We start from the raw sequence: 13,755 nt of genomic DNA on the forward strand, positions 1-13,755 counted from the left end.
CAACTGTACTTACCTTGGAAAAACTGAATTTCTGTGCCATCTGCCCACAACACTTTTCACTCAACCGACCAGCTAGACTTTGGGGATCTTTTAGTAGAACAGTAGTAGAATCTTGAACATAAATGCAGCCCTAGCACAGAAAAAAAAAAAGTAAAGATATTGTTTGTCCTTCTTCTGAAGTTTATAAGTGTAAATAAAACCACTACACAAACCTGGGAGTCACTTTCCTTTTCTGATGGCGTGAAAGGTCGTATTCTAAGGCAAACTTGTACATGGTCCTTGGACTGTAACTCATTTTCCTTAAAAGGAAAATAAAGTAGATTAAATAAGTAATTTTAAACAGAATTATATTGACCTTATCATCAATATTTGAAAGAATATGATTTTATCACTGTAGGTGCTCCCTCTTCTCACAATGGTCACAATGCATACCTATTGAACTTAGTAAAGCCTTCATGAATTATGTGGCCAAAACATTCAAAACCCTGCAGCCAACCTGATGATGACAATCTCTAAACTTGACTAGTTATTCCTCAGACAACACTCAGGGCCCAGCAGAGCAAATGATTAGAGGCCCTAAAGCTGAAGGATTACTGCTTAAATGTTTTTGAAGAGATCCACTTAAATTGGCAAATGAGTATAATTTTTAAGACTTAAAAATATATATATATTAGGCAATGATAATGTTAGTGGATCTCCTTAGTGTATTTCTTTCACCTGTATAGATAACAACCCTACTTTATCTTCTCATCCTGTGCAACTCCTGGCCATGTCTCATGATAGATCATTCAATATACAATAAGTCTTTCTTTGGTACTTTTAAGACATTATGCTTTCTAGAAACCACCTATCTGCTACCACTTTACTAGTATAATAGTTATTTAATAAATATTTATTGATGGTTGACTAAAAAATGCATGTAAAGCTTTGCAAGGAACACCTTATAAAGCATTTATTCTATTGTGTTATTCCTGAAGTCTTAAGAAAAACCTATATAGACACCAAAGAAAAAACACTTTGATGACTGATGGCACAACAGAATAAATCTAAAATAAATAACCATCTGTGGCAATATAGTCCCTATGGCAAGAGACTTTCTAGCTCAAGCTTCTTGCTACCATTACAATAAAAGAACACTGTCCCAGTCGCTGTGTTAAGCTTCCACATAATTCTCCTAGAAGCTCAAAGGTCACACTTACAAAATCAAGGTTAAAAAAAAAAAAACAACCCACTGGCCAGCTGGCAGGTAACTTATGTTCCCCCTCTATCACTTGTTACCAGACATATATGCCTTTATATTCCCCCTCCTGCTTTCTATACAATTCCATTTTTTATGCTGCTTGTGCATTCATATTCTATAAAAGGTTGTAGAAACTGATGCTTTAAGTTTTGACTTTTCACAAAGGGGATGGAGTTTGAGCTCTGAGTATTAAAAAATTCTGCAGATAATTATTTCTAGATATTGATTCAGTGATTGCCAGCACTACCTAATTAGTGGACTCCATGGATAATTTTTATTTCACTTTTTCCCTCCATAAAGGTCTCACAACTGTTCCTCATTAAAGCATGGACATGATCCTGAGGCCCTACAGGCTTTGCCAAAGAAATGCAAGCTCTGGCAGATCCTATAAAGTAAAAAGGATTCAGAATTGCAATAGATCATATATCTGTCAGCACTGGACCTGCCTAGCTAAGTTCAGAGAAACATATATAACCTAGTTGGCTACAGTATGATGTCTTTGGGGGACAGAGAAACTTTTTAAAAACATACTCTGGTAATCCACTGTGAATATTGCAACCTGCATTGCTGGAGGGAGGACCCATGCTGATAAAATCACAAATTTCATTACACAACATTGGCATAATTGCATAATTAAACTTTCTTACAAATGAAGTAAACATATTTTATAGAGTTAGCAAAATATACAGAATGAGGCTCTGTGCTGTACAAGACAAGAAATGAAGCCTTAGATACGCTGTCTATTTGGCTATCCTCTACTAGCTTTGAATTGTTCTCAATCTTTGCTCTTCATCTCTTACAACTTGGCTACAATTTATTATAAGTAGATTAAAAACCTGAACAGATTAATATAAGCTATTTATTACCAGGCTTCAAGAAGTTCTTTGTGTCCTACTTTAAGAAATAAAAAGAACTCTCTTAAACTGAGGCCATGGAATCTAAATATTTACTGGATCCAGGTATGGAACACTTGCTCTATGACCCTGGGGAAGTCACTTAACCCTGTCTGCCTAAGTTTCATCATCTTTAAAATGAGCTAGAGTCACTCCAATATCCTTACTAAGAAAAACCCAACTGGAGTCATAAAGAATTGGACACAACTGAAAATGTCTGAAATACAAGTTTGTAAGGAAAGATAGGGGGGTTGGGGGGGGGGGGGAGGCATTGTCACCATAAAGGGCAAAAAGTATGTGATTTCATGTGTTGTCATTTTTATTTCTCCTGAGAAGTTAAACTTAAACTTAAAGAAAAGCATACTTTATCAACCAGTCTCCAGTTTTTTGATTTTACAAATTCCAAAGGCTCTTGTATAATACTCATATTACTCTCTCACCAAGGAGAGAAACCAAGCTACAATTGTACCTTAAAGAAGAAGCCCTATCACTGGTCCATTTTTTAGAGATCTTGTTCTCCCTTAAGATGATAAAAAAATATGAAATGAGGAATACAAAATGAACAGCTTAGGGTCTTTATATTTGCTAACTGATGCCACAAGCCTACTCTTCACTTGGCTGAGACCTGAAGCAGCTAAAGGAAAGCTAAGCAGGTATTAGTGAGACCTCCCCAGCTAAAGGACTATACTAATCTCCTCATGAAAGCAAAAAGTTTTTTAAATTAAAAATTAAATTGAAATTAAAAAATTAAATTTAAAAAAATACTGAAACCCTATCAAAGATTACCTATAAACCAGGAAGTAGAAATGAATGTATTTGTGTGGCCAAATAGCTATTTTGAGTACTATATAGCTCCAGTCTTTAAGTCTCCAAATTTCTCCAAGTAAGTTCAGAACAATATTTGAGAAACAAACTTAGAATTAACTTGAATGAGGGGATCACCTTAATATTATGTAACTATGTATAAATATAAATTAGAATTATGTTTTTTAACCATTTATCTAGTTATAACAAAATTATCTTGTATCAACAAGGGGCTTATATATAATAGATAAAACTTTTCCTCTGAATCGGCATATTAATCAACCTCCTGCTGTTTCTATAGGACTTACCTCAGAGCTAGAAGCAACCAAGGAAAATTCATGGGACAGGTCAAGCTTAATATCATCAACATCTATTCCTGTAGGCCTTTCAGTGGGTTCAGCACTAACAAGATAGGATGGTCTCTGTACCACTGTTCCATCTGAATTAGTTTCCATTCTGCAAGAATAAGTCCAATTACTTCATAACAAAGAGATTTTTTTGTAACCTAATCCCCGGAAGGAAGGAAGGAAGGAAGGAAGGAAGGAAGGAAGGAAGGAAGGAAGGAAGGAGAGAGAAAGAGAGAGAACTCAAGACAGTATTTTGACAGCATCTATTATGTGCAAGGTAATTGGCCATCCCCCACCCCCCAGCCTTACTCAGACAGGGGAGGGAGAAAGGGAATGGAGTGGCTGGAGTACTCCACTCAGGGAAGGAAGTGTTTCCATTGGGCTGCTGGGCAGAGGGGCAGGGAGGCACAGTGGAGAGGGGGAAGGGAAAAGCTCTGCCCAAGTACCTCTGCCTTTCTAGTAGCTACTCTGGTGGGGGAGGGCACATGTGCCCACAGAGATATCCCTATGTGCCACCTTTGGCATGCATGTCATAGGTTCACCATCACAGGGCTAGATACTGGGTATAAAAAGATAAAAACTGATTCTCTCCTTAAGGAACTTCATTTTTCTAGAAGCCCAAAGATAAGATCCAGACAAAGTGTGCTAGGAAAATTTCAGTTAAGAGAGAATAGCTAATAGGCATGGGAGCTGGACAAAGTAGATTTAAGGCAGGCTTCAGGGTTCATGGAGAATGTAACACATGAGCTGAGCACTACAGGAAGGTTTATGAAAGGAAAAGAAACCCAAAATGCACCTTCTAAAGAGAGGTGAAGAAAGGACCTACAAAAGAACAAAAGCAGTAGATAGTGGCAGGTTACGTTAACCAAACATTTATTATTACTTCGGTTTGGTTGGAATGGAGCTTTGAAGAATAATGCAAACCCATTTATAAAAGTTCTTCAGCACGAGGCTAGGTCTTCATTTTTATCCTGTAAACAACAGGGAGCCTCTATCTGAGCATATGAATGATATAATAAACCTGAGTTTGTGAAAAATTATTTTGGCATCTATGTGAAGATGGATCGAAAAAGGAAGAGACTGGAGCCAAAAAGATGAGGAGGTGTATTACAATAGTCCAAGTGTGAGGAGATAAGGATCAAAACTAATAGAGCCAGCAGTATGTATGGCAGGACTTAACAAATGATAGAATGTGAAAGATGAGGGAAAGGAAGTCAATGATAACTCAAGTATTCAAACTAGTATTAAACCAGTATATAAGTATTCAAACCAGGATGACCTGGTAGCACCAATATAATTCAAATAAACACTTACTAATTACTGCTATATGCAAACTATGATGCTGAATGCTAGAGAGACAAGGAAAAACTGAACAGCTCCTGCCCTTAAGTAACTTATATTCTAAGTGTGGATATAATAGCAAATACACAATAATTTCACAGGGGAAAGAGAAATAACAACTGCAGGGTGGGAAGGTGGGCTGAAGGAATAGAATATCAGAAAAAAGAATGGCACAGGAGGTAGCACCTGAGCTGAGAAATATGGTGAGACACTGGTTGAAACCTAATTTCTACCATACTGAATTCTAGTTTTTATAGCAAGTTTTGTGGAATAGGGAGCCCTTTCCTCAAGTACTTGGGAATTTGGGGTCTGTTGAATGCTATATGTTTGTTTCTTACGGCTTTACAACTATTCTATTTGACTAATAAACTTTTCTATTTTTTAATCAGTAATGAAGATTGATAACTGCTCCACAATATAATTTGAGATAGGTTACTCTAGACTTTCTTTTTCCCCTACCTTTTTTATTGTTTACCTTAAGATTCATGACCTTTTGTTCTTTCAGATAAATTTTGTAATTTTTTTCTAGCTCTGTAATTTTTTGGTAGTTCAACTGGTATGGCACTGAACATTTGAATTAATTTACGGAATAAGAATAATTGTTATTATATTGGCATGGTCTAATTATAAGCAATTAATATTTCCTCATTTATTTTGATCTTTATTTTTATACATTTAATAGTTGTATTCATAGTTTCTCTGTGTGTATGATCAAATATTTGTTCTATAACTATTTTGAACAAACTTGTCTCTTTTCCTGCTTTTTTTAAACAGTATATAAAAATGCTGATATTTTGTGTTGGTTTACTTTGTAATCTGCTATTTTATTGAAGCTATTAAAATTGTTTCATTTAATATTTTAAAAAACTGGGGTTCTCTAAACAGACCATCTTATTTAGAAACAATCATTGTGATAGTTTTGTTTCTTTTTGCCTGGGCATATTCACCCCAGTATTTTTCTTTTTCTTGATTTCTTCCTATATTATTATTATACTATAATTGCATCAAATAAGAATGGTGGTAAAGACCATCTTTGCTATACCTTATATTCTTATAATAAAGGCCTCTAGCATTTGTCATTGTTGTATATGTTAGTGGCCATTAATAAGTTTACATTAAGGAAAGGTTAAGGTTCATTTATTCTTGTGCTGTTTTGTTTTGACTTTTACTAGAAATAGATATTACATTTTGTCAAAATTGTTCAGCATATATTTAAATAAAACATGTTTATTAGTTATTAATATGTTCTATTATATTGGTACAGGTACCTTCTACATTGTGAGGGTTAGGTATATGGATGGCACCTACATGATTTGGAGAATCCTCATAAAAATTTTTGGCCCTCCTATAGTAACAAAGGAGCCTGAATTTTTTCCTTTTCTTTTATAGGGTACATTTTATGCAATTATGAGCTGCTAAGCTTTTTAAATTTTCTCTACATTTCTAGCCTTTGTATGCCATCTGCTGGCTTTCACATTCTTCTCTCAAACTTTTGACATTTTACTTATTGTAACTTTAAAATGAAATTACATGTTTATAGTATTAAAAGATAAAATATGTTGATATTTAATGCATTTCAGAATTTCTAAACTTTTTCTGTGTCATCTGCTGGCTTTTGCATGTCATCTGAGGCTTCAACAAAACTCTCCCAAAATTCCCATTTAACTTCTTATGCCAATCCTCAATATGTCAAAACCACAGTTGGGAAAGTCACAATGTTTAATACTGGAATTAACTGTTCTGTGTTGTTTGACAGAATTCATTTGTAAAACCATCTGAGAGTTCTATGACATTTTAGTAGTTCATGTACAGCTTATTCAATTTATTTTTGTGAAATTGTTTCGCATTCTCTTAATTTTATATTTTTAAGTCTTTGTAAATTTTATCTAATTATCCATTTGGGGTATCTAATTGGGCAAAATAATTTCTGATCATTAGACTAACTTTATTTCATCAGCTTGGTGTGCATGTGTTCATTCCTTCTCTAAATTCTACAATATCTCTTTTTTTGTGTTTATCTAGGGGTTTTTAATGTGTTACTTTTCTAATATTGTTTTTAGTTGCAAACCCAATTTGACCATTTGTTGAATCACTTTTGTTGATGAAGATGTTAAGCAATATATGTGTTAATATTAGAGACTGCTTTAGCTTCATCCCAAAAAATTCTGGTATTAAATATTATTGTTGTAAGTTTCTTGGCTGAAATTAGCTAGTTTCTATGGTTTCTGCATTGACTCGGTTCTTTAGGATTCAATTATTAAGTCTCCATTTTTAATCCTTTTTCAGAAGCCATTTCTTAAATATCATTAGTGCATTATTAGTAAATGATGTTATTTAATATTTCTGCTTTTACACATGTGAATTTTTTACATTCAATACATAATCAATTTTAATAAAAGTATCATGAGCAGCTGAGAAATGTTTCTTCCTACTCCTAATCAGCAATAACCGCAATATAATATTTAACTTTTCTAAAATTCTATTTAACTTTCTTAAAGGTAAACAAATCTTTTTTTTTAAATTTTCTATGTCTAAAAAAAAAGGTAAATTTAGTCCCCCAACTATTATACTTTTACTCTCTACTTCTCCCTACAAAGCAATTTACTTTTCCTTTAAATATTTAGATGTTATGCCACTCAGTGAGCATACTGATTTATATTATTGATCCTTGTATTCATATTATTAATCGTTTGTCCATTATGTATATAAGGTAATTTCCTTGTTTATCTGATCTAAAAAGCCAGGTAATATAGTGGATAGAACATTGAACAGGGAACCAGAAAAACCACAATTTCAATCTTGCTTCAGTCACTTGAGAGCTATGTTATATAACAATGGTCAAATCACTTAACCACTCTCAGCTTCAAAATAGGGATAACTGCATCTACTACACTTGGTTGTTGCAATGATCAAAAGGAATAACAAGTGAAACACTTTTGTTGTGAGGATCAAATGACATAAAAATTGCAAGCATAGTGTAACACATGCCTGGCATGCAGAAAGCACTAGTAAATGTTAGCTATTATTACTATTATTATTTAAATGATAACTACTATTATTTATGTCTGGATTCTTAAAGTCTGTGGGCCAATTATCAGAAGTTCTGATAAGTTATTCTCAAGAGGCTTTCAGTACAGGCCTAGCAATGTTTCAGCCAAAAGTCAGCATATTCAAAAGATGAGTACATTCATCAGAAGACTGGTCATCAAGTAATTTATTTCTTGTCCAAGATAATATGTAATGTTTGAATTTGTTTTGCTTAAGTACACATATTTTTAACAGTTTTTTTTCTGATTTTCTCAAAGCAGGAGGAGGAAGTAGGAAGGGAGAAAATTGAGAGCTGAAAATAAAATTGAATTTTTAAACAAATTAGATAAAATGACAAACCAGAGTGTCCATCTGCCCCCAAAAAATTTCTTGGCTAGGACAATACGTGAAACAAATTAAACAGAGGATACACACTTATGATATAGGATCTCACCAAAAAGAAATTTAACCCACTTTCATGATAAGGAAATGTTAACTCTCTTAAAACTTGCAAAGATATGACATTAAAAAAGTATAACCAGTTTGTTTCAATGTAGTGAAATACTTCAGAAATAAGAGGCTTATCCTCATGGCAAATTTATGGCACTGTTTGAAAACTACATTAATCTCTAGGGATGGGAAGCAAAGTTGATATTTAGATACATTTTAAACATTTTCCTGCTTGCCGATATAATATTATAGTAAAGAGCTCCCCCAAAAATTCCATCGCAAATTCTTGAAAATGACGAGATACCATTTCACATTTAAGTAATAATCTTTTTTTTTTTAAACCCTTACCTTCTGTCTTGGAGTCAATACTGTGTATTGGTTCCAAGGCAGAAGAGTGGTAAGAAGAATGGGGGTCAAGTGACTTGCCCAGGGTCACACAACTGGGAAGTGTCTGAGGCCAAATTTGAACCTAGGACCTCCTGTCTCTAGGCCTAACTCTCAATCCACTGAGCTACCCAGCTGCCCCCTAACTGGTAATCTTAATGCAAGGGAGACATGAGTGGCCTGAATACAACAATGATGCACCTGTGACAAAATTGTTAGTGATCTATAACAATGTTTTGAATATTGACATCTAAAGAATACTGAAAAAAACAGTAAAGAAAGTAAATTTCCAGAGGTTAAAAACAAACATTTAGATTGTATTATCCTTTCACTTATTAACCAATTTAGCAAAGGGAAGAAAAAAATTAAAAAGAAAATAATATTACTATACCGATAGGTATATAGTAAAAGAGAAGGGATTTAAGTAAAACTCAAATTCTCTGATTTTGAGGCAGCTAAGTGACTCAGCAGATAAAGCACTAGGCCTTGGATACTCACTAGCTATGTGACTCTGGGAAAGTCATTTAACCCTGTTTACCTCAGTTTCCTCATCTGTAAAATGAGCTGGAGAACGAAATGGCAAACCACCCCAATATCTCTGCCAAGAAAATCCAAAATGGGGTCACCAGGAGTTAGATTGAACAACAATGCTATCTCCTCCAACAGAAGATAAGGCTCTGAATGTTAAGGATCCATTCCTCTTTGTCCTAGTAGGCCATGGCTGGCACAGTGCTTGACACACTAGTAAGCACTGAATAAATTCTTGCATGTTGATTGATTAGTTGGGCAGCAGCACTTCTGGAGCACCACCTTCATAAGAGGGGAATAAAAATCCAAAGAACCAACTAATATTAGGTACTTTTAAAGAAAAAGTTCAAGGCAACTCTGGGGATCAATCTCCATTCAACCTTATCCATCATCCCGCATACATTTCACAAAGAATATTAATTAATAATATCCTTATTTCCCCACAAAAATAGTAAAACTACTGGTCTCAAAGACCCTAAACAAGTCTCTTAAATTGAAGTGCCTCAGCCCTTCCTACTCTTCTTAGAATTGATTTTAAGACAGAAGGTAATGTGTTTTTTTTTTAAGGTAAAAATAAAATTTTAAGCTTAATAGTTAAGCTTCATTTATCTGAAAAAAATAATTTATGTTGGTCAGTGCACTCCAAAATCTAAACTAGTTGCTTCACTGCACTCTATGGCCAGCTCCTCTCCAGCAAATCAATTGTCAGAGCCTGCTAGAAAAGGCTATCAGTCTCCTTTCTTAACTCTCTGATCAACCATCCTATACCTTTCCAGACCCATATATCCTTCCCTGGCCATGATTCCCCCATAGATGTATTCCTGTTCAGTTAAAACATAAGTACCTTGAATATATATATATATATATATATACATATATATATATATATATATATATCATTTTCAGCTTTTGTTTCCAAAGAACTTGACACATAATTAGTTCATTTTAAGAAACTGGGAAATGGTTTAACACTTTCATAAACTATCAAAAAGGTATTCCAAAGGACTCATGATAAAAAATGCCATCAGCTTTCAGAGAAAGAACTGAATCCAGACTAAAGCAATTTTTTTTTTACTTTCTTTATTAAATGGTTTTTGTTCAAGTTTCCTTTCACAAAAGGTTTAATATGGAAAAATGTTTTACATCAATTGCCCACTTAGAATCTGTATCAGATTTTTTACCATCTGGTGGGGAGGGGAAAGGGTAAAAAGGAGAGAATATGAGACTCAAAATTCTTTCTAAAATATTGAAAACAGTTTTACATATAATTGGGGAAAATTTTTTAAGAAAATCAGCAAAGGCCACAAAAAAAATAAACTACGAAAAAGGAAAATGTGAGGAAATTTGCAGAAAATTCAATTTATCCTGCCTATTTGAAATTCCACTGTTTGACAGATCTTACAGAGTTAATAGGCAAAAAAGCAGGTACTCATGAATTGTTTCAACTACCTTTGATAAGATAAAGAATTCTATATGCTACTATAGTTAGAAAAGGAATCACTGATCTTAAAAATCTATATTTGTGCCTCCAGAAAATGAAGCATATAATGCATCTTAATTATACAGATGACAGATTAATGTTTACCAAGAATTCTCTTTTGTCATTCATTTGGCAATTCATCAGAAGAGAAATCTCACAAGGCATTATGGGAACTTCTCAGTTTACATTTTTCTCAGATTTTTTTCCCACTTTTCCAAATGAAAACTCCCTGAGGGAAGGAACTGTGCCTTATACTTCTATGAATCTCCTACTTAAACAGGATCGGATTGTACACACAGCATATGGTTATCTTGGCAGATTTTTTTTTCCTCAAAGGGAAGAGGGTAAAGGAGGAAGGGAATACAAGTCTGAGTCACAAATAGTGATCATGATCAGCACTGGTTTTTTGGCTAATTATTTGATTTGTAATTTAAATTAAATCTGTTACCTAAAGGTCAAACTATTCTTGTTTTGCCAGTTGCAGAGTTGAAGTTACTAATTTTCTAATTGGAAGCAGTTCTCACTTTAGTGGAAAACTAATTTTTTTTGTTCTTATCTTTCCCAAGAATGAGTTCGTTTCTCCATTTCATCCAAAATATTATTAATATAACCTTCACAAATGCTTCTTAGCCTCAAGGGTTTCTTAAAATATAGGATTTTCCTTACAAACTTACAGCTTAAAGTATCTTCCAAAATATGTTATTTTAGCATAAGTCTAGCTGTGTTTGTTCAATTCTGATGCTTCATTCAAGGTGTGGTAGGAATCCTCAGTTCTTAAAGGCAAGCTTCAGCTGGTATCAGTAAACTGGAAAGGCTTCAAGAATGTGCTAAAACTGTGTAGTTTCCAAAGAAGCAGCTTAATTAAGTTTAGAGAGTCTTATTATCAGATTAGTTTGCAAGGATGATACTACCATAACAACTTTTTTTTAAAGAAACCATTAATTTGATAAACATCAACAAACATTATGATATTTCTCTGTATCAGGGTTCTTAATTTAGAGGTAATGAATTTGGTTTTAAAAAATATTTTTACAACTGTGTCTCAGTAGAATTGGTTTCCTTTATAAGTCCTATGTATTACATATTATACATTTTAAAACATTATTCTAAGAACGGGTCTCTAAGTTTTCACTAAACTGCCAGTGTCCATGACACAAAAGTTAAGCAAGAATGCCATTCACAAAGAATAGAAAAATAGAATTGTATATAAAACTGTGAATTTGTTATATTTTTTCTTTTATAATATCTGTTAAATTTAACATGATAGCATTAACATTATCCCCCCCATGTGTTAACAGCTTTAGACCCTTTACCAAGACACAGAGGTTTGCTCAGTGGAGTTAGTGCTCACAAAATGAAAATTATAGGTCCCTAGGGTACAGAAGTGCATCTAAAAAACTGCTAAAAACATGAATTTGTGCTATCTAAACCTGAAAGAAAAATAAAGTTTACGAAAGAATTATCTACTATCAACAATGCCTTTCACAGACCCAAGAAGGGGGGAGGAGAGGGAAGGGTGAAGGGAAGGGAGGGAGGAAGGAAGGAAGGAGTAGCATTTACATGGTACTTGACAATTTACTAAACTTAACAAATACTATCCCATTTGATCCTCACAGCAACTCTGGGAAGTGCTATTAGTATCCTCATTTTACATGAGAAAACTGGTTGGTAGAGATTAGGTGACTTGCCCAGGGTCACACATACAAGCCAATAGGCATCTGAAGCTGCATTTGAATTCAGATCCCCCGGTCTCAGACTAATGCTCTTATCTGCGGCCAACCTCAAAGACAAGAGAAATGCAGCTTGGTAGAGTAGGAATTGTTTCAGCAATCCATAAACAAATATTTTTAGGCGCCAGTTATGCCAGGCATTGTGTTAGAGCTCTAAGAATACAAAAATAAATAAATAATAAGTTCCTGCCCTCAAGGAGCTTACATTCTAATGGAGAATATAACATGTAAATAAGTAGGTACATAAAAGAAATAAGCCGTATCCTTGAAAGAAAGGTTTGATTCTTTCTACTTGTATACCCGGCACTTATCACATAGTAAGTGCTTTATTAATACTGGTTAATCTTAAGAGTCTACTAGTTCAACCCCTACATTCTACACTCCAAGTCATCTGCTCTAAAAGAAGACATCTTTCTCCCAGCTGCCAAAGGTAAACAGAAGACAGTTAAACACAACCCTCACTATCCCCGGGACCCTTCCACAACGGAGCCCCGCCTCGCTTCTCACTGCATCATCATCTCACTGCATCATCATCTCACTGCAAGCACGCCCCCAAACCCACACACGGAACGTATCCTCCAAAAGGGAAGCAGCGTTGCCCTCCAGCCATCTATCACACTGCCCAAGGCGTACAGTAAGAGCTTAAAAAATGTTTGATTCAGTCATTCAGTAGGGGAACCTAACCCTTTTTTCTCAACCTTCAGAGGCTCCCCAAGGAGTCACCTACCTACCTTGGCTTGCCTTCGTCGCCGAGGCAGAGACTTGACTTCTGCTTGGCTCCCAACGGTCTCCCCTCCCCGGGATCAGCAAAGCCACGCCAGATCTACAAGACGTAAGGATCACTGTTTTCAAATTCAAATGATGGCGGCTGGTGCGCCGCGCTGAATCAAGGGATGCGCAGAAATGACCCGGAAGTGACGTCACGGAGTGGAACCTGCCCCTCTTTACCCGGAAAAGTGGAGGAATCGAGGCAGCGTGTGGCGAAGAGACCAATGAGAGGAGACTTGGGGAAGGACTAGGGGGACGACCGCGTTCCAGTGCCCGCCCTGACCTGATCTGCCCTGCCTATTGAGGTCTATCGCCTCCCTGACTGCTCGTGACCGTGGCGTCCTTATCTGTGAGAGTGCGTGGAGATCTGGTTCCGGCTTTAGGACCGAACCACTCTCCAGGTTCTCCTTGTTTCTTAGAGATTAGGAGGGTGGGACTCTGGGAGACTGAGTTGTCTGGTCTTTCTAGCCCAGTGCCTCTGGGCTTTCCCGAGCGGCCTGGCTGATCAGCTCCGTGATCATGGGCATGCACCCGGACCTGTACCCGAGTCTATCGAGTATCTGTGACTGGCAGTGGCCCTGACCTTGTGTGGAGGTGGGCGCTGTATGTAGGAGTCACTAGGACCAAATTTGAGGCACTTCTGACCAGTGTGATCTTGAACGAGTCTCTTGACCTAAATTCGTTCATCTGTAAAATGGGGTATGGGGGACAGAGGAATTCGAAATTCAGCTAGAGCATTTATTAAAACGCATACGATGTGCAG

At 35.7% G+C, this 13,755-nt stretch overlaps 1 protein-coding gene across 3 annotated transcripts in view; it reads right to left on the minus strand.

Moving 5' to 3' along the window:
* Positions 1 to 13,149, minus strand: part of KIF20B (kinesin family member 20B) — a 97,260-nt gene extending 84,111 nt beyond the window's left edge. For 2 of the 3 annotated variants that reach the window (XM_016428026.2, XM_016428023.2), the window contains exons 1-4: positions 12,956 to 13,148; positions 3,246 to 3,393; positions 213 to 299; positions 14 to 130 (exon numbers count right to left, since the gene is read on the minus strand). In XM_016428026.2, the coding sequence (XP_016283512.1) occupies positions 14 to 130; positions 213 to 299; positions 3,246 to 3,392 (351 nt within the window). In that variant the 5' untranslated portion in view covers position 3,393; positions 12,956 to 13,148. Of the gene's footprint in view, positions 1 to 13; positions 131 to 212; positions 300 to 3,245; positions 3,394 to 12,951 lie in introns of all 3 variants that reach the window. The other variant, XM_016428024.2, reaches the window with a different exon arrangement.
* Positions 13,150 to 13,755: the final 606 nt, after the last annotated feature.

Source organism: Monodelphis domestica, chromosome 1 (assembly GCF_027887165.1).
Source record: "Monodelphis domestica isolate mMonDom1 chromosome 1, mMonDom1.pri, whole genome shotgun sequence".
NCBI lineage: Eukaryota > Metazoa > Chordata > Mammalia > Didelphimorphia > Didelphidae > Monodelphis > Monodelphis domestica.